A 20,892-nucleotide genomic window follows, 5' to 3' on the forward strand; every position below is an offset into this window, starting at 1 on the left:
CTTTCCTTTTTTTGGAAGTTCCATATAACTAATAGTATTATTTATAACATCAATGTTTTCTTTTCTTGAAAATATTTTTTAATTACCTGGCAATTTAAAAGAGAAAACATTTCATCAGGTTATTAAGACAATACTGCAAAAAGTATTTATAGTATTCTTGAATTAATAATCAAGGCTTATTCTTTTTGGACGTATTTCCTCGAAAATAATTTTCAAATACATTTTTAATGAATAACGTTTAGGTGGACCAACTTTAAATCCCTAGGAATAATAATAGTACATAAAACAATTTTCTCTTAGAATCATTTTTAATCAAAAAATCAGCTATCATTTTAAATTCGATAAAACTGGAACGTATCTCCTAAAATGATATGCATTTACAAAACATTTTCCTCGCGCGTGACGTCACATCAGCGAGAGAGATGCGCCTTTGCATACCGTCTGTACGTGTACCGTGATAACATAATATAGTAGAGGATCCGATATAAGATTGATCTGCACCGATCTGTTCAATGGATAAAAATTATTGGATATGTATTTTAGTATGTTAACAATTATAAAAAACAAGGGGTGTCCAATCTAATTTTGTTCTGACTATAATAATTAATAAACTATTTTTAATGGGAAATAAGCCACAATTTTACCAAAAAAATGATTTTATTAACGTTTCGAAGCATTTCTTATTTTATTAACGTTAAGATTTTTTTTACTTAGCAACAACATTTTTGTTTATTTTAGTAGTATTTTGTATTTTGACAACGAAACCCGATTTGGGCTTCGAAACGTTAATAAAATCATTTTTTTGGTAAAATTGTGGATTATTTCCCATTAAAAATAGTTTATTATAAAAATGCCACAAGGAAATAGCTTCAGAACAACAATAATAATTAATAATTGAAAAATTACATTTTTTTATAAAGTTTAAAAAAAAATTTCGACCCGGGCAGATTTTATTTCAATTTTTTTGGATCATTCTAAACAAAAAAGGTGTTTTGTAATTTTTCTCTTAATTTGATCGCTTTCGAGTTATAAACAATTTAAAACTGAAAAAAGAATGAACGATGACGATTTTTAAGGCTCAAAAGCACAAGTAAAAAAAATATTTTTGGAATCATTAAGTGCCTAAATTCAAGTTCAACCCTTCTATCAAGTCCTGATAAGAATTTTTACCATGTTTTATTCTAAAATCTATTTTTTTAATTGTTAATGCGGAAGGTTCCTTGTGGGATAGGGGTGCATTAACGGCTAAAATACAATGTTTTAAAATGAAATAAGTCCAAAATACTTACCAAATGAAGAACTGATAGAATAAGGTTTGAACTTGAATAGGGAACTTGCACATTTTTTTATTACATAATAATGTTCAGTTTTGTATAAAAATGAGATTTCCAAAATTTCATGCTTCAAAAACTCATAATAACTCAGAAGTACAAATTCAAAGTCTTCTGTATTTTAAAATAGTTCAAACGACCCATGACGTCAAATAGTTTATTAACTATATGGTTCCGTTTATGGTTATATTTAGGTATATTCTTCTGCTTCTTCTTTAACTTTATTGGCCTCCACCTACTTGGGTATTTGGCCAGCTCGTCGTCGCGGAATAAAGGAAAAATATTTATATTCTAATGAGATTTATCGTATGTCATTGTAATAATATATTATATAGTCTAAGAGCTGGGAGCGGATTTTGTGCGTGATAAGTAATATGGAAGAACTATACGGGGATGTACTAAATTAGTTGTGTACACGACTTTCACCAACGGCCGGAAACCAGAGTGGGGGCCGAGGGTAGTTATAAGGGGTCAAAGTCGCGGTTTTTATTATTTTTTTTATGACGCTCATGATCGAGATAGTGCACCAAAATTAAAGGATAAGTAGGTCATGACGTACCTTAGTAAAATCTCTGGGGGCGCAACGCTGCGTGGCCGACAAAGGGGTGGAGGTAGGGGCGAATATAAAAAAAGAATGTGTGTGTACTTTGTACGCACGTAAGAAGTTATACTTCTATTATATGATTTAAACGAAATTAATATACTTTTTATTTATATTTTGTTTAAATATTAAACTAATTTATACTTACTACTTCTCAAACATTTTTATTAGAACAGTGCCAAAAATTAAAATAATAAAAGAATAAAACACACACAAACACATTAAACAAGCCACAAATGATGTCTGAAAATTAATTGTCGAAAATTTTTTTAACTAAATACGTATTTTCTGAAAATACAATTATATAATAAATATACTTACAATCATAAAATGTATTAAAAAAAACAAAAAAGAAAGTTTCTATTGGGACTCGAACCAGCGCTGATAAGAGCGGTTGGTATTGGAATTCACTCGCCTTCTCCGCTTAGCCACGGACACTATGTGTCATTATTTACGAAGATCGACTAACTAAACGGATTAAACTTGTGATATTTTGATATTTTGAAAATTGATCAAATTATTTTAATTTTGAATTGAAATGATTTAGAATTGAAAAAATACAACAAAACATAGAGCAAAAAACCAATATATTAGGTGAATATTGATAGAAATTTTGATGGTAATCAAATTATATAAATACAAGTATTACATACTATGTATTTTGGCAGATCAAATAGGTAGGTTTATACCCATGATACATTAACAATTATTACGTACCTGTTGCTTTTAAAAACTATTTAAAAGTCACTACAATATTATAAACTTTTTTGTTTCTGTCCTCACAACAATAAAACTAATATATTATACATTTGTTTACCTTTACCTCCAAACCACAGCTGCCATATCGGATAATTTTTGACATGTCATTTGAACATCCAATCAGAACAAAGTTATAATGCGTATGCGCCGGGCTGATAGGTTTTAACATATAAAAAAATCACCCTCTATCGCCGGTAACGAAGTATAACTTCAAAAATATAAGAGGTTTTTTGCGACGTTCGTGATTGATATAGTGAACCAAAATTTGGGTATAAGTAGACCATGTCATAAATAAGTAAAATCACCAGAGCCGGAAACCAGAGTGGGGGAGGAAGGTAGTTATAAGGGGTCAAAGTCCCGTTTTTTACTATTTTTATTATGATGCTCATGATCGAGAATGTGCACCAAAATTTGGGAATAAGTAGGTCATGACGTAACTAAGTAAAATCTCCAGTAGTGGAACGCTGCGCTGCCGACAAAGGGGTGGGGCAGGGGTGAATATAAAAAAATGTAAGGGGTTTTTTGTGACTTTCGTGATTGAGATAGTGCACCAAAATTTGAGAATAAGTAGACCATGAACCATGACATAACTAAGGAATATCCAAAGTGGCGGAAACCAGAGTGGCGTATGAGGGTAGTTATAAGGGGTAAAAGTCGCGGTTTTTATTATTTTTTTTTTGTGGCGCTTATGATGAAGATAGAGCACGAAAATTTGGAAGTAAGTAGGTCATGACGTAACTAAGTGAAATCTCCAGGGGCGGAACGCTGCTTGGGGTACAAAGGGGTGGTAGGCAGGGGTGAGTATAAAAATATATGGGGGTTTTTTTGCCGTTCGTGATCGAGATAGTGCACCAAAATTTGGGAATAAGTAGATCATGACATTACTAAGTAAAATCTCCAGGGGCGAAACGCTGCGTGGGGGACAAATTTTGTGCTGGGCCACAATAAAATAATACACACTGCGACTTTGACCCCTTAAAGCTACCCTCATCCCCAACTCTGGTTTCCGGCTCTGGGGATTTTACTTAGCAAAGTCATGGTCTACTTATTCCCAAATTTTGGTGCACTATCTCAATCTAGAACGTCGCAAAAAAACCCTTACATGTTTTATATTCACACCTACCCCCACCCCTTTATCGGCCACGCAGCTTTCTACACCTGGAGATTGTAATTAGTTACCTCATGACCTACTTATTCCCAAATTTTGGTGCACTGTCTCGATCATGAGCGTTACAAAAAAAAAATAATAAAAACGGCGAATTTGACCCCTTATAACTACCCTCGTCCCCCACCTCGGGTTTCCGGCTCTGAGGATTTTACTTAGGTATGTCATGGTCTACTTATTCCAAAATTTTGGTGAACTCTCTCAATCACGAACGTCGCAAAAAACCCCTTATAGTTTTTGTATTCGCCCCTGCCCCACCCCTTTGTCGGCCAAGCAGCGTGCCACCCTTGGAGATTTTACTTAGTTACGTCATGAGCTACTTATTCCCAAATTTGTATGCACTATCTAGAGCATGAGCGTCACAAAAAAAAATAATAAAAACGGCGAATTTGACCCCTTATAACTACCCTCGTCCCCCACTCTGGTTTCCGGCTCTGGGGATTTTACTTAGTAATGTCATGGTCTACTTATTCCCAAATTTAGGTCCACTATCTCAATCACGAACGTCGCAAAAAACCTTTTTATTTTTTATATTCACCCCTACCCCCACCCCTTTGTCGGCCACGCAGCGTTCCGCCTCTAGATATTTTACTTAGTTACGTCATGACCTACTTATTCCCAAATTTTGGTGCACTATCTCGATCATGAGCGTCACAAAAAAAATAATAAAAACCGCGACTTTGACCCCTTATAACTACCCTCGGCCCCCACTCTGGTTTCCGGCCGTTGGTGAAAGTCATGTACACAACTAACTCAACATATCCCCGTATAGTTTTTCCATATTACTTATCACGCACAAAATCTGCTTCTATCTCTCCGACTAATACCAGTTTGTTGAGATTGGAGTTTGATATAGTTATTAAAGGAAAGGAAAGAAGGTTTACTATGGAAAATAAAGACATTTTGTAAAAGTACAAATTTTCTATGAATAGTTCAAACGATCAAAAACACTTGTGTAACGTCACATAACTGCATTTTCTACTGACGTTTATAATGTCTAATTTAAAATTATATACAATTTTGTTTACTTTGTTGGTTCAGAATGTAAACATATAGCCCGATGACGTCACGACGCGTTTTGGACTGGCTGGTATAATTTGAATTTTTAATCATCTTTAGGGCCAAACGAAAAACAAACAAAACTTTTTTATCTTTGATACATATTTTAAATTATGTTCTGTTGTGATTTGTAACATTTTTTTGAATTTAAAATTTTATGAAAGTTCTCTATTTAGGTACTTCGTAATTTCAAAAATTATATTTTTTACTTACGTTTCTGAATATTGGAAATCGTCATTTTTCGTTCTTTTTTCAGTTTTAAATTGTTTTATAATTCGAAAACGACCAATTTAAGAGAAAAATTACAAGATACCTTTTTTGTTTAGAATGAACAAAAAAAAAATAATACCTTGTGCGGGCCAAAATTTTTTTTAATTTATAAAAAAAGGTCATTTTTTAATTAATAATAATTAATTATAGTCTAAATATAAATGTTCAAACGACCCAATATATGTTTTGCATTAGGTCAAGCAACCCGACACCTACAAGAATAATAATTGACGACCTAGAACTGGAAGGTGTTGACACCTTCATATACTTAGGCAGTTAGGCTCGCTGCTAAATAAAGATAACAACGTCAGTGAAGAAATTAAAAGAAGAATAGTGCTCGCCAATAAGTGTTAATATGGCTTAAGACGACAGATGGCCTCAAAAATGCCTAGAAAAATTAAACTGGCTGTCTACAAAACACTAATAAGACCAGTGCTAACATATGGTTCAGAAACTTGGTCACTTACACAGAATGACCAAGAACTGCTCAAATGTTTTGAACGAAAAATACTAAGATGAATATATGGAGGCATAAAAGAACAAGGTTTGTGGCGCAGGAGTTACAACTTTGAGTTGTATAGAAGTTTTGGAGAGCCTGACGTTGTAAAATTCATTAAGGTAGCACGCCTTAGATGGATAGGTCATGTATGTAATCAGGTGAGAGGAAGATGTCATAGTCAGAAAAGTTTTTGACAGAAGAGGACAACGAGCAAGAGGAAAAACCGAGACTTAGGTACCAAAACAACTTAGAAAATGATTTAAAATCTATTGCAATTAGAGCATGGAGAAGAGTTGCCAGAGACAGGTGCGAATGGAGGATTGTTCTGAAGAAGGCTTTGGCTCATAAAGAGCTGTAACGCCACTGATGATGATGATGAATTAATTATAGTCAGAACAAAATAGATAGGGCCCCCCTTGTTTTTTTATAAAATTGTTAACATACTAAATTACATATCCAATAATTTTTATCCATTAAACAGATTGGTGCAGATCGACCTTATATCGTATCCTAGGCAAATAACTACTAGAACAACATACCTTTTTCAGATGATCCTAATTTTTGATCTTTAACTTCCTTAAAGGTCATCCAAGTGGCAGACATATTCGAGGATCCAACTCTGGCACTAATATTCTTTGCATTCAGATTTTCACCCTCACTGTCGTACCATCCTCTGATCCTGTAACATTCTTTTAATTCGGGATTTATTTTTACAGTGCTGCTAACAAGAGTAGTTAAATTCTTGCCACCTCCAAACTCGCCAATTTTGGCACTTTTTATAACTACGACAGGATTATTGGTACCATCAAAATTTTCGGCTTCTTGGCCCCAAAGTGTTAACGATATCTACAAAAAGTAAGTTTGTAAAAAAATGTAAGAACAGAATGGTTCCATGAAAAATGTGAATATAAATAAATAAATAAATAATATCTTTATTGTCCAACAGGTATCCATTTATAGGACAATTTTACATTAATTATAAACTATAAATTATAAAAGAAAAAAAGAAAAGATAATTACCAAGTGAATTAAGAATTCAAATGAGACTTAGCCATTCTGACGAGTTGAATTATATTACAGTTGAATATATCACAATAGTACCAAACAATTATAATTTTCACACATAACAAATATGGGGGAGTTTAATATCAGGTTTGTTCTGGCTTGTGTAGTTCTGAACGTGGAAACATTTCTAAGAGGATAAGAAGGTACATTAAAATTTACTTGTTTGAGAATATCGGGACAGTCAATTGAATTATGCAGCAATTTAAATAAAAATAGTCACAATTTCGCCTCATTTCTAATGAAACCATATCTAAACTATTACACAACTCACTATTTCTGATACCTCTCTCTGGATATATGCCGTTAATCTTAAATGATAAATATTTCAAAAATTTACGCTGCACCTTTTCAATCTGCTGCACATGTGAATTATAAAATGGAGACCAAATTATAGACGCATATTCTAATTTACAACGTACATAAGAGAAATATAGTAATTTGACAGTTTTTATGTTAGTAATATTTCGGCTATTTCTGACTATAAATCCATATGATTTAAGTGCTTCAGAAACTTTTAAAGATATATGTTCAGTAAATGAAAGTTTACAGTCAAAAAGTATGCCAAGATCTTTAATTTTATTCACATGTTCCAGTTCGCTACCATCAATAGTATAAACATAGTTTATTCCATTATGTTTCCTTGAGTAACTTACAACTTTGCATTTATTTGCATTAAGATTTAAATAGTTTTCTTTACACCATTCATGCACACCACTCATTTCATTCTGGATAGTGTGACAATCATTGATATCGTTAACTTCTAAGTAAACTTTTAAATCATCTGCATAACACAAACAGGGCACAGAAATGTTCTCACATAAGTCATTAATAAATAACAAAAACAAGAGTGGACCTAGATTTGATCCTTGTGGAACTCCAGATGAAGGTATGCATTTGTGAGAGTTATAACCATTATAAGATACAAATTGAGTTCTACCAGACAAATAGGATTTTATGAAAGCGACAGCATCTTTAGAAAAACCAAAAAGGGACAATTTGGAAAGAAGAACTCCATGATGAATTTTGTCGAAGGCCTTTGAAAAATCAGTATATATAACGTCAACTTGGGATCTCCTATCCAACGCCTTAGATATGTACTGTGTTATTCCCAATAAGTTTGTAACTGTGGATCGATTAGCAATGAATCCATACTGATATTGTGAAATTTGATTACGAGTGAAAGAGTATATACGATTATAAAGTATGATTTCAAAAATTTTGGATAAATTGCATATAATAGATATGGACCTATAATTTTCTACACAACACTTTTCCCCATTTTTATAAACAGGACATACCTTTGATTCCTTCCAGATACTTGGATACTGTTTGTATAATAGACACAAATTGAAAATTTTTAATAATTGCTTAGTTAAAGAACCTATGCAATCTTTAATAAAAAAAGAGGGTATTTTATCAGGTCCAGAAGTCATCTTATTTTTTAATTTTTTGCTGGCTAGAATTATTTCAGTTTCTTGAACAGGATAAAAATTTAGACATTCAGTGTTGACCGCTAAGACATTATTGCTGGTTAGTACATTACTTGTTTGATAAACATCATTAAAGTATTCAGCAAAGATATCAACGATATTTTGTGGTTCAGAATTAGCAATGCCTTGATATTTCATTTCACCAGGAATCCGTGAAGTGTTATTTTTAGCATTTACGTATGACCAAAACTTTCTAGGGTTTACAGAAAGGGATAATTGTATATTTTAGATGTATTCGTTGTATGACAATTTAATTTTTTAGTTTTGAAAGATGTCGTAAGCTCTGAAATTCAAGCATATCAGACTGGTTTTTATGTAATCTAAATTTTTTCCTGTGCTTAACCTTTAGTTTGATACAGCGAATAATATCGGCATCAAACCAAGGTGGATATGTGTGGCTGAAGTTTTTGTAGACAGGAACATACTTATTAAATAAAGGAAAAATTCTATTATAAAAAGTGTCTACAACTTTATCAACTTGAGAAGAGTCATCTAGAAAAGCCCAATCCGTTTCATACAATTCCCTATATAAATCAAAAAATTTGCCTTTTTAAAGTTGTAAGTTACATGGTCAGAACCAAACCTAAACCTAGACTCCTTTACAAAAATATTCGTAATATTAATTATAAGAGCTGGGTGGTGGGAATCTTCATAGACTAATGGGGACATGTCACGCATTACTTCGCAGGCAAAATGTGACATTATTAGATCTAGCGATCTACCTAAGTGATTTACAACCCCATTAAATTGACCAAGACCAAAAGAGTGCAAGAAACTTAAAATTATAGAAGGTTTATCATCGGAAGTGTCATTTTCTATAAATTTATGGACGTTAAAATCACCTAACACTAAGACATCATTTTGTAAATAATCAAGTTGTTCCAAGCACTCAAAAAAATATTAAAATTCTTGTAAACTCAGTTTGTCTGGTAATATGTTAATAAACCCTTCCTACATGTTGTACTCTTTTCTGTACTTATGAAGTACAAATACAATAAGCAAGAGATTTTTTACCATTTGTGGTTCATCAAATTTTAAGTATATTGAGCCTTATTAGATAAGTACTTAGAAGAAAAGAAGAAGTACTAAGAAAAAGGTATAAAAGTAAATTATTTCTGTTAGTTTTTCCTTTCTCCTAGTATTGAATGTAACTGATTGCGCATGTATTCCAAAATACTGTAGCAGTAATTGTGATTTCACCGTCTTCGGATTCTTTAGAGCAAATTCGCCTTCAAAAACCTATTGACTTGATTGTTTAGCCAATTTGTGACGGGTATGCATCCTTAACTGGTATGCTGGTGTTGTTCTGAAGCTATTTTGACAACGGCACCCGATTTGGGCGTCGAAACGTTAATAAAAATCATTTTTTAATAATATTGTGGCTTATTTCCCATTCTAAATAGTTAAAATGGTATGCTGGTATTAAATTCTTTAAACTGCCTTACAGCATCAAAATAGAAACTGACATAAATAAATATAGAAAGTCTGTTCAACAGTTGCTCATACACCTAGAACCGTACAAAGTGGAAGAATTCCTTCAAGCTGACCTGCAAGGAGACTGAGGGCTCTTATCTGAATCTAAATGTCACTGTTATTATTATTATATTTTAATATTAAAAAAAGACTAAGTTTTCAATCTAATAGCATGCACATAAAAAAACATCAAAAAATGTTACTCTACATCCTACCAGATTGAAAACAATGGGAACCTTCTCTGGTAACACCTCCGAGGCTTCTACAATTTGCAAGCCATAACGGATGCTGAGACTAAGGAAGATGAGGGATTTTACAATTTATAATTCCCGTCCCATCTGCTCAGCGCGGTAAAGTTCCAACGAGAGTGTTAAAACAATTTTTTAAAACAAATTCAAAACATCCCCTTTTTGCACTAAAAATTTTTTTTGGGTTTTTTTTTTGGATCATTCTAGACATGAAAGGTATCTTGTAATTTTTCTCAAAAGTTGATAATCTTCCGAGTTATAGGCGATTTAATATCTGAAAAATGCGAAAATACGCATTTTCGAGGCTTAAAAACTCATATTTAAATTGTTATTTTTGAGGTTTCCAAGAGCTTAAATTGAAGCCTAAGCATTCATCTTTAGGATTCTGAAGAGTAATCGGGTCTAACTTTGATTTATACCCTTGTTTTTTAATTGTTAATTATGCGCGTCCATCTGATTTTTATGGCTTAGGCTATTTCAAAATCTCCGATTTTGCCCCGAAAAACATTTTTTTAGGTTTTTTGAGCAATTATAAACAAAAATGGTTTTATCATTTTTCTAAGAAGATAATAGTTTTCGAGTTATAAGCGATTTAAAATCTGAAAAATGCGAAAATACGCTATACGTATTTTCACATTTTGCATATTTAACTCAAAAACTATTACCCTCTCAGAAAAATGACAAGAAACCGTTTTTGTTTAGAATGAGCGAGAAAATCTAAAAAAATGTTTTTCGGAGCAAAAGAAGATTTTTCTGAAATAGTATACATACGGCATAAAAATCGGATGGACTCGTGTAATTAACAATTAAAGAATTACAGACTAAATGGAAGTTAGACCCGATTACTCTTCAGAATCCTAAAGATGAATGCATAAGCTTCAATTTAAGCTCACGGACACCTCAAAAATAATAATTTGAATATGAGTTTTTAAGTCCCAAAAATGCGTATTTTTGCATTTTTCATATTTTAAATCGCTTATAACTCGAAAACTATTAATTTCTCAGAAAAATGACAAGAGACCTTTTTTGTTTAGAATGAGCCAGAAAATCTAAAAAAAAATGTTTTTCAGAGCAAAATATGAGAATTTTGAAATACGGCATAAAAATCGAATGGACCCGTATAATTAACAATTAAAGAATAACGGTCTAAATGGAAGTTAGACCCGATTACCCTTCAGAATCGTGAAAATGAATGGCAATCTAAAAAGAATAATTTAAATATGAGTTTTTAAGTCTCGAAAATGTGTATGTTCGCCTTTTTCGTATTTTAAATCCCTTATAATTCAAAACTATTAACTTCTCAAAAAAATGATAAGATATTTTGTTTGTTTAGAATCACAAAAAAAAACAAAAAAAAGTTTTCAGGGGCAACATAGGAGATTGTTGAAATAGAGCGCCACCGCACCGGCGTAAAAATCGGATGGACGTGCATTATTAGCAATTAAAAAACAAAGGTCTAAATTGAAGTTAGACCAGACTACTCTTCAGAATCTTGAAAATGAATGTTAAAACTTTAATTTAAGCACTTGGCAACCTTAAAAATAATAATTTAAATATGAGTTTTTAACCTTCAAAAACAGTGATTTTCGCATTTTTCCGATTTTAAATCGCCTATAACTCAAAAACTAGCAACTTTTGAGAAAAATGTCAGAATAACTTTCTTGTTTTAGAATGACCCAAAAAACCTAAATCATATTTTCTGGAAACAAACAAATGAAATAGAGAATGCGGAAAAATCCCCTTACGAACAATTCACATATCCACTACTTCGGGCTGGGAAAAATTTTTTGAATAGAATCGAAGATCCAAACACCAGCTCTTAGAAATGTGTTTCGCCCTCTTCAACCTCTATGGGCTCATCGGTTAAGATGAGAGGTTGAATATCTTCAGACACATTCCAATCAAAAAACAACATTCGAGACCTAGACATAGCAGGAACGTAAATCTACGCCCAACCTGACAATGCCATTCTCAAGTTTTAATTCCCTAATTACTTTAGAGTAAGTAAGATAATGTTTATGAAAAAAAAAAAGATGTAGATCTTTGAAACACACTCAGTGATCAAAAGATCCACAGGTACTGGTTTGGACGACCACTCGTACGAAAACAAACAAATGAAATAGAGAATGCGGAAAAATCCCCTTACGAACAATTCACACATCCACTACTTCGGGCTGGGAAAAATTTTTTGAATAGAATCGAAGATCCAAACACCAGCTCTTAGAAATGTGTTTCGCCCTCTATGTTCTAAATGAATTGTTCGTAAGGGGATTTTTCCGCATTCTCTATTTCATTTGTTTGTTTTCGTACGAGTGGTCGTCCAAACCAGTACCTGTGGATCTTTTGATCACTGAGTGTGTTTCAAAGATCTACATCTTTTGTTTTTTCATAAACATTATCTTACTTACTCTAAAGTAATTAGGGAATTAAAACTTGAGAATGGCATTGTCAGGTTGGGCGTAGATTTACGTTCCTGCTATGTCTAGGTCTCGAATGTTGTTTTTTGATTGGAATGTGTCTGAAGATATTCAACCTCTCATCTTAACCGATGAGCCCATAGAGGTTGAAGAGGGCGAAATACATTTCTAAGAGCTGGTGTTTGGATCTTCGATTCTATTCAAAAAATTTTTCCCAGCCCGAAGTAGTGGATGTGTGAATTGTTCGTAAGGGGATTTTTCCGCATTCTCTATTTCATTTGTTTGTTTTCGTACGAGTGGTCGTCCAAACCAGTACCTGTGGATCTTTTGATCACTGAGTGTGTTTCAAAGATCTACATCTTTTGTTTTTTCATAAACATATTTTCCGGAACACAAAAGATAATCTTTTGAATTTGTTTAAAAAATTATTTAATTGATATAAAAAAAATATACAGATACAAAAACCGTGTGTGTTTCTTTTTAAAGTTAAAACAGAAATTAAATATGATTTTTCTCGAAATATGTGTTTGATGAACTGACCGACCCTTTTTCTTCATTTCCACGCCAATGGTCGGCACTGTCATCAAAGAGACTAAAGAGCCGACAGTTGGCAAATTCCCGATGGAAACACTATAGAGTGTTCTTTATTTCCCTCTTTTGACATCCTGTCCACTTCTTGGTTGACGATTTGTAACAATGTGGGATTGTGCTGTCTATACAGCTGGTTATTATGATGGCATCTTTTCTTTAATTTCATTCTGTGTTGTATTAAGTAAGTGAGTATTTTAACAACCATATTATTAAAGTCCTTGGAAACAGGTCTATCCTTATTCAGCCCCTAGTATTTATTATGTGCAATTAAAGTTCTTGGACACAGGTCTATCCTTATTCTTATTCAGCCCCTAGTATTTATTATGTGCTATTTGACCCATCTTGTTAAGCTCATCCCTTCTTCCCTTGTATTTCCATAACTAATTTTGCTTTGTAGAATGACACTACCTACAAATTTTCATTCATTTCATTATTTTTTTACCATATTTATACTTTAAATGTACTTAAGACACTTGTCACTCCACTTATCTTTGCGCCATTATGATTTTATTAAGCAAAAAAGTTCTAGTCTGAAAACTTATAACATAATCAAAAATGAATAACCATTTTCAATTTCGTTGCAACACGAAACTACAGCCGCATCATATTCTAGTTCAATCAGAGCTGTGGCTGTAGTTTTGTGTTGCAACGAAATTGAAAATGGTTATTCATTTTTGATTTACATGTTTACTCTGATTGGAGTACAAGGGAACCATTCTCGTTGGAACTTTACCGCTCTGAGCAGATGGGACGTGAATTATAAATTGTAAAATTCCCTCATCTTCTCTAGTCTCAGCATCCGTTATGGCTTGCAAATTGTAGAAGCCTCGGAGGTGTAACCTGAGAAGGTTCCCATTGTTTTCAATTTGGTGGGATGTAGAGTAATAGTTTTGGTGTTATTTTATGTGCTATTAGATTGAAAACTTAGTCTCTTGTAACATAAGTTAAACATTGGTAGGACAGTTTTGATACTTATCAGAATTGATTCTAGTGCCAGGATTACATGCCCTCGTCATGAAAGACAGATTTGTTAAATATACTTTTAGCATTTTTACAAAATTACAGTCCATTTTAATATCAAAAATATGATTTAAAAATACTTACAGCTGTTTGTGACTGATCAACCAAGACAACTTCTTTCTTTTTCAATTCTCTTCCTGTTGATCTTGCTTGGAATGTTTGTAATTCACTGACACTTTTGGCAATACCTATTACATCTACAAAAATAAACAAAAAAATCAAATACAAACGAAATAACGATTATAACTTAGCATAATATATGAGCATAATTTATAGGAAAGTCAATTTAAGATATTTTCTTTGGAGCAAAAGGTGGAGATTACTTGTAATGACTACAATTTATATTTAAGAAGAACACAGAAACATTTATTACGATCTCTACTAAGATTCTTCTTTTAGACACTTTAAAAAAGTTTTAATGAGTTTTCCACGAAAAGTGCTTCATTTTTTGGTTCATTGGTTCATTTCACTTTGAAATATTTGATTTGGAATTTGATGAATAAGAACCTACTTTTAACAAGCTACAACTCTGCTTCTATTGGGTCTACGGACTTCATGCATACTCCATTTTTTCCTTTTTTTTATAAGCTACATTTTTGCTAAAACTATTTTTTTCAATAAAATAGTTGCTTTTTGAGTTATTTCCATAAAACCGTCTAAAAACATGTTTTTTTTTCGTTGAAAAATGAACATGTTCACTCGCAAATAACTCAAAAAGTATTGATTTAGTGAAAAAACTCTACAGAACAAAAGTTGCTTAGAATTAGTCAGTTTATCCATTTCCGGACTTATTTTTAACTTATGATTTTTCACCCCTGACAAGGGTTGGTTTTCACCCCCAAAGTAAAAGAAGCAATCCTGGGCTCAAGTTCAAAAGTGAAGTAGAGGGTAAGAGGAACCTGAATCCAAATTTTCAAGCATCCGGCGTGACAAAAGAAAATTACACTCCAAAACAGTCATTCACTGGGCTAATAGGGAACTTGCACATTTTTTGAAGTGAAAACTTCTTTAGGGACGTTGTGCGATTTTTGGATAGCAGAAAAAGCATTGAATTCGCGACCGTCATTGCGACCGCGACCGTCATCGCTTATGCTATATCTGTACCATCCGTGAATAAGTGGATAAGTCAAATCTTAAATTTTTTATTCTTCAAAACTAATAAAATGTTTAAAATGGCCATACCGAAAAGTTTGCATTTTTGAGTTATCGACTTATTCACAGATGGTACAGACCGTGAATAAGTGGATAAGTCAAATCTTAAATTTTTATTCTTCAAAACTAATAAAATGTTTAAAATGGCCATACTGAAAAATTGCATTTTTGAGTTATCGACTTATTCACAGATGGTACAGATATATTATGTGTATGTATTTAAATTTAAAATAAATGTAAAACCTATTTTAGGATGGGGAAAAAGGATTGATTTCGCGACCATCATCGCTTCGGCCAAATAAATTTTATGCATATAAGTATAGATATATTATGTGTATGTATATATAAATTGTAGAGAAGTATTTAACTTTAAAATAAATGTAAAACCTATTTTAGGATGGGGAAAAAGGATGTATTTCGCGACCGTCATCTCTTCGGCGAAATAAATTTTGTACGTATCTATATTATGTGTATGTATACCTACATAAATTGTATAAGTATTTAAATTTAAAATAAATGTAAACCTATTTTTGGATGGGGAAAAAGGATTTATTTCGCGACCGTCATCTCTTCGGCGAAATAAATTTTGTACGTATATTTATTATGTGTATGTATATATAAATTGTGTAGAAGTATTTAAATTTAAAATAAATTATTATTATTTAAAATAAGTTATCGCGACCGTCATTGCTTCGACGAAATAAATTTTTGAAGTGAACACTTCTTTAAGGACGTTGTGCACTTTTTAGATGGGGAAAAAGTATTGAATTAGCGACCGTCATCGCTTCGGCGAAATAAATTTTTGAAGTGAAAAGTTCTTTAGGGACGTTGTGAACTTTTAGATGGGGAAAAGTATTGAATTAGCGATCATTGTTTCGACGAAATAATTTTTTGAAAAGAACACTTCTTTAAGGACGTTGTGCACTTTTTAGATGGGGATAAAGTATTGAATTAACGACCATCATCGCGGCCGTCGTCGCTTCGGCGAAATCAATTTATAAAGTGAAAAGTTCTTTAGGGACGCTGTGCATTTTTTAAATGCGGAAAAAGTATTAAATTAGCGACCGTCATGCTTCGACGAAATACATTTTTGAATTGAAAACTTCTTTAGGGACGTTGTGCACTTTTTAGATGGGGAAAAAGTTAGATAGATAGATATTTATTTATTTATCATAATAGATAATACACAAAACAAAAACATTGCACTCCACACCTGTACAAATTACATAAGAATTGTCAAGGCAAGGAGTGCTGTATTACAAAAATTAAAAACATGAGACTAAACAAATAAAGAAATAAGCATTGACAAATTAAATTAATCAGAAACATTCAATATATAAATAAAAAAAGAGAAAATAAATTAAAAATAAAATAAAAATAAAAACACTGGAAGTACAACAAACATTGCCAATTGGTTTCTAGGTCTTAGTTTTAATATAATGGATTAATAATCTCTTAAAGATAGTTGCATTATGGCTATTTTTAATGTGATAAGGTATATTATTGAACTGTACAATTCCTTTATGAAACAAGCTTTTCATTGAACTGGACTTGTTGGTTGTTCTAACATAAAAATTTATTGAATTTGCAGCTCTAGTGCTATGCTCATGAACATTTGCTATCGGGACCAACTGACTGTTCAAATACTCAGGCAATAAATGGTTTACCATCTTAAATAAGAATGTCATAGATTGGACATACATAAAATGTTCAACTTTTAACCAATTTAAAGTTTTCAGCATATCTTGAATTCGAGTATATCGATTGCATCTCAATATTACTAGCATAGCCTTATTTTGGAGAATTTGAAGCCTGTCATAATTAGAACATCATGTATAAATCAATGAACAACAATATAAAAAGTGAGGTAATATTAACGAATTATAAATTGTTAATTTAGTTTGAAATGTCAAAAATGGTGATACTCTTCGAAAAAAACCTATTTTTTCCCCTATCTTTCTGCAAATGTAATCAACATGTTTACTAAAAGTTAGTTCCCTATCCAATATGAATCCCAAATACTTTATTTCCTGAACCATTTCAATTTTTTCATTATTTAATTTAATGCGAACATCCAAACTTAAGAATTTCCTGAAAAGAGTATTATTACCAATAAACATGTATTTGGATTTTAACTCATTGACTTTCAATTTGTTTAACTTAAATCTTTCAGTTAATAAATAGTTGAATTAGCGACCGTCATCGCTTGGGCGAAATAAATTTTTGAAGTGAAAACTTCTGTAGAAACGTTATGCCCATTTTAGATGGGGAAAAAGTATTGAATTAGCGACCGTCATTCCTTCGACGAAATAAATTTTTGAAGTGAAATCTTCTTTAAGGACGTTGTGCACTTTTAGATGGGGAAAAAGTATTGACTTAGTCACCGTCATTGCGACCTTCATGGCTTCGACGAAATATTTTTTTAAGTGAAAACTTCTTTAGGGACGTTGTGCCCTTTTTAGATCTGGAAAAATATTAAATTAGCGACCGTCAATGCTTCGACGAAATAAATTGTTGAAGTGAAAACTTCTTTAGGGAGGTTGTGCCCTTTTTAGATGGGGAAAAAGTATTGAATTAGCGACCGTTATCGCTTCGGCAAAATAAAAGAATTATTGAATTAGCGACCTTCATCGTGACCGTCATTGCTTCGAAGAAATAAATTTTTGAAGTGAAAACTTCTTTAGGGACGTTGTGCACTTTTTAGATGGGGAAAAAGTATTGAACCAGCGACCGTCATTGCTTCGACGAAATAAATTTTTGAAGCGAAAACTTCTTTACGGACGTTGAGAACTTTTTAGATGGGAAAAAGTATTGAGTTTGCGACCGTCATCACTTTGCCGAATTAAATTTCGTACGTATATTATGTGTATGTATACATAAATAGCATAGAACGTACGCAACGCGTATATAATATAGGTATAGCACTTCTACTATAAGAAGTTTTCACTTCTGTCGGCACTCCCATGAGTGCTTTAATTTTTTTTATTACATAATAATGTTCAGTTTTGTATAAAAATGAGATTTCCAAAATTTCACGCTTCAAAAACTCATAATAACTTAGAAGTACAAGTTTAAAGTCTTCGGTATTTTAAAATAGTTCAAACGACCCGTGACGTCACATATTTAACTATATGATTCCGTTTATGGTTATATTTAGGTATATGTATTCTTCTTCTTTAGTTTATTGGCCTCCACCTACTTAGGTATTTGACCAGCTCGTAGTCGCGGACTAAAGGAAAAATATTTATATTGTAATGACATTTATCGTATGTCATTGTAATAATATATATACCAGTTTGTTGAGATTGGAGTTTGATATAGTTATTGAAGGAAAAGGGACCGTTCAAGTATTACGTAACGCAGGTTGGGGTGGGGGGGGTCAAAAATCTTCAAAAATTGCTTTACGCAACAGTTAAACTCCCATAAGACTGCGTTACGTAGGGAGGGGGGGGTTAAAAATCTTCAAAAATCGCGCTACGTAATACTTGAACGCTCCCAAAGGTAAGAAGGTTTACTATGGAAAATAAAACCGTTTTGTAAAAGTACAAGTTTTCTATGAATAGTTCAAACGATCAAAAACACTTGTAACGTCACATAACTGTATTTTCTACTGACATTTATAATGTCTAATTTAAAATTATATACAATTTTGTTTACTTTGTTGGTACAGAATGTAAACATATAACCGGGTGACGTCACGACGCTTTTTGGACTGGCTGGTATAATTTGAATTTTTAATCGTCTTAGGGGCCAAACGAAAGACAAACAAAACTTTTTTATCTTTGATACATGTTTTAAATTATGTTCTGTTGTGATTTATAACATTTTTTTCGAATTTAAAATTTTATGCAAGTTCCCTATTGTTAGGTGGGCAATATCTAGAAAACAGCAACAGAACTCACATGTGCAGGATCATCTTGATATAATTGTTAATGACACAAAAAATCAGATACTAAAGAATAAATCACTGTTTCTTTACAATTGATTGCAACATAATTTGAAGTGCCAAAAAGAATCAGTTGTGACCAGAAAAAAGCATGAATCTGAAGTTGACGTTGAAATACTGTGGAAAACAAGCAAGGGTCAACTGATAATCATAACTATTTACAGTCAACTATTTTTTGCATGACTATGAGTCATTAGATCACAGGTGAAAAACACTTTTTGGAGACTGTCCAGTGACTCCAAAAACATATATGGTACCAATCTATTAGACCTGTAGAAGCTAGATGGAATGGAAGATAAACCATAAGCCAAGGCTGTAGTACAACGAGTTTAGAACAGATGGCTTCCATGGAAAAGAAGAGAAAGCACACAGAACACAATAGCATAACTAAAGTAGAGAAAGAAGAAGCTAATAAAACTTGTGCTACATAAATGAATACAGTAAAACCTCTGTTAACCGAAATAATTGGGGGGTAGGCCGTTTCGGATAACAAAAATTTCGGTTAAAAATAACATTGTTTTTTGTATCCTTGTATCAAATTACTATAGTATTCTTGGTCAAAGTTGGTATTAAAAAATACTATGAGGTGATTTCGTAAAGTGTTGTATATTTAATTGCGTTCTTTACTTGTATAAAAGCACTGTTGACGATGTTGACAAATTAATATCGAATTGTTTCCGTTATGCAATAAAAAATTACTTTTTATTGACGAAATGATTTAAGCTCTCAGCCGTTTCGGTTAAACGATGTTTCAGTTAAAAAGGTTTCGGTTAACGGAGGTTTTACTGTATTCTAAAAAAAATGTTAAAATTATTTTTGCCTCTAATCTTTAATTATTAATCTGTATCGTAGTTTCAGATTATGATTTCATCCCATGATTAAGGCTAACCTAATGTAAAAGTACGAAATTCATATACTTTTTTGGGAATGTCTAAAATAAAAAGTACTGTACCAATTGTTTTGAAAATTTGCATGAGCATTTATTATAAAAAGAAGTACATGTAAAACAATTTTCATAAAAAAATATTGAAAATTAAACGATTTATGCGCCATCTGCTGGCACCGTGAAAATAAAAACATGGCCCCACTGCTACAGTGATTGGGACTAATTGAGATCCTGAAATATAAAATGTCAAAGTGATTATTGAAATATAAGTTATTTCCTATACCATCAACTAGGATTTTTGAAAAATATTAAAATTTCGAAAAATGGGAAAATGCGAAGTGTTGAATTTTTTTTTAAATTAGCTAAACCATTTTCAGTTTCAAAAGCCGCCAAACTGACATTTTTTATCCGATCAAAACACCCCTGGTTGATGGTATAGAAAATAACTTATATTTCAATAATAACTTTGAAATTTTATGTTTCAGGATCTCTATTAGTCCCAATCACTGCAGCAGTGGAGCTGTTTTTATTTTCACGGTGCCAGTAGATGGCGCATAAATCGTTTAATTTTCAATATTTTTTTTATGAAAATTGTTTATAGGTATACTTGTTTTTATAATAAATGATGATGCAAATTTTCAAAACAATTGGTACAATCCTTTTTATTTTAGAAATTCCCAAAAAAGTATATGAATTTCGTACTTTTACACTAGGATAGCCCCTTAAAACATGTACATTTCTTACCTACAACAGAATTTACTTCTTTATCAGCAATTTTATCTATAGGAACAAAGTTATACTGTGTGGTGGGTATTGTAGAATCTGCATCAAGGCATTCTTTAATGACAGTATCATGCGTAACAGTCATTTCATACTCATGTTTTAGAGTGCTGTACTGTTTGTTGGCTTGTTTAAGTTGA

General features: G+C 32.2%; 1 protein-coding gene across 1 annotated transcript in view; it reads right to left on the reverse strand.

Annotated features, from left to right (window-relative positions):
• The window catches only part of LOC126881196 (replication protein A 70 kDa DNA-binding subunit), an 82,976-nt gene that overhangs the window by 37,207 nt on the left and 24,877 nt on the right, over nucleotides 1-20,892 (reverse strand). The window contains exons 5-7 of the mRNA XM_050645300.1: nucleotides 20,717-20,892; nucleotides 14,073-14,185; nucleotides 6,224-6,530 (exon numbers count right to left, since the gene is read on the reverse strand). The exon at nucleotides 20,717-20,892 is cut by the window's right edge and continues 29 nt beyond it. Of these exons, the coding sequence (XP_050501257.1) occupies nucleotides 6,224-6,530; nucleotides 14,073-14,185; nucleotides 20,717-20,892 (596 nt within the window). The remainder of the gene's footprint in view (nucleotides 1-6,223; nucleotides 6,531-14,072; nucleotides 14,186-20,716) is intronic.

This window comes from Diabrotica virgifera, chromosome 3 (assembly GCF_917563875.1).
Source record: "Diabrotica virgifera virgifera chromosome 3, PGI_DIABVI_V3a".
NCBI lineage: Eukaryota > Metazoa > Arthropoda > Insecta > Coleoptera > Chrysomelidae > Diabrotica > Diabrotica virgifera.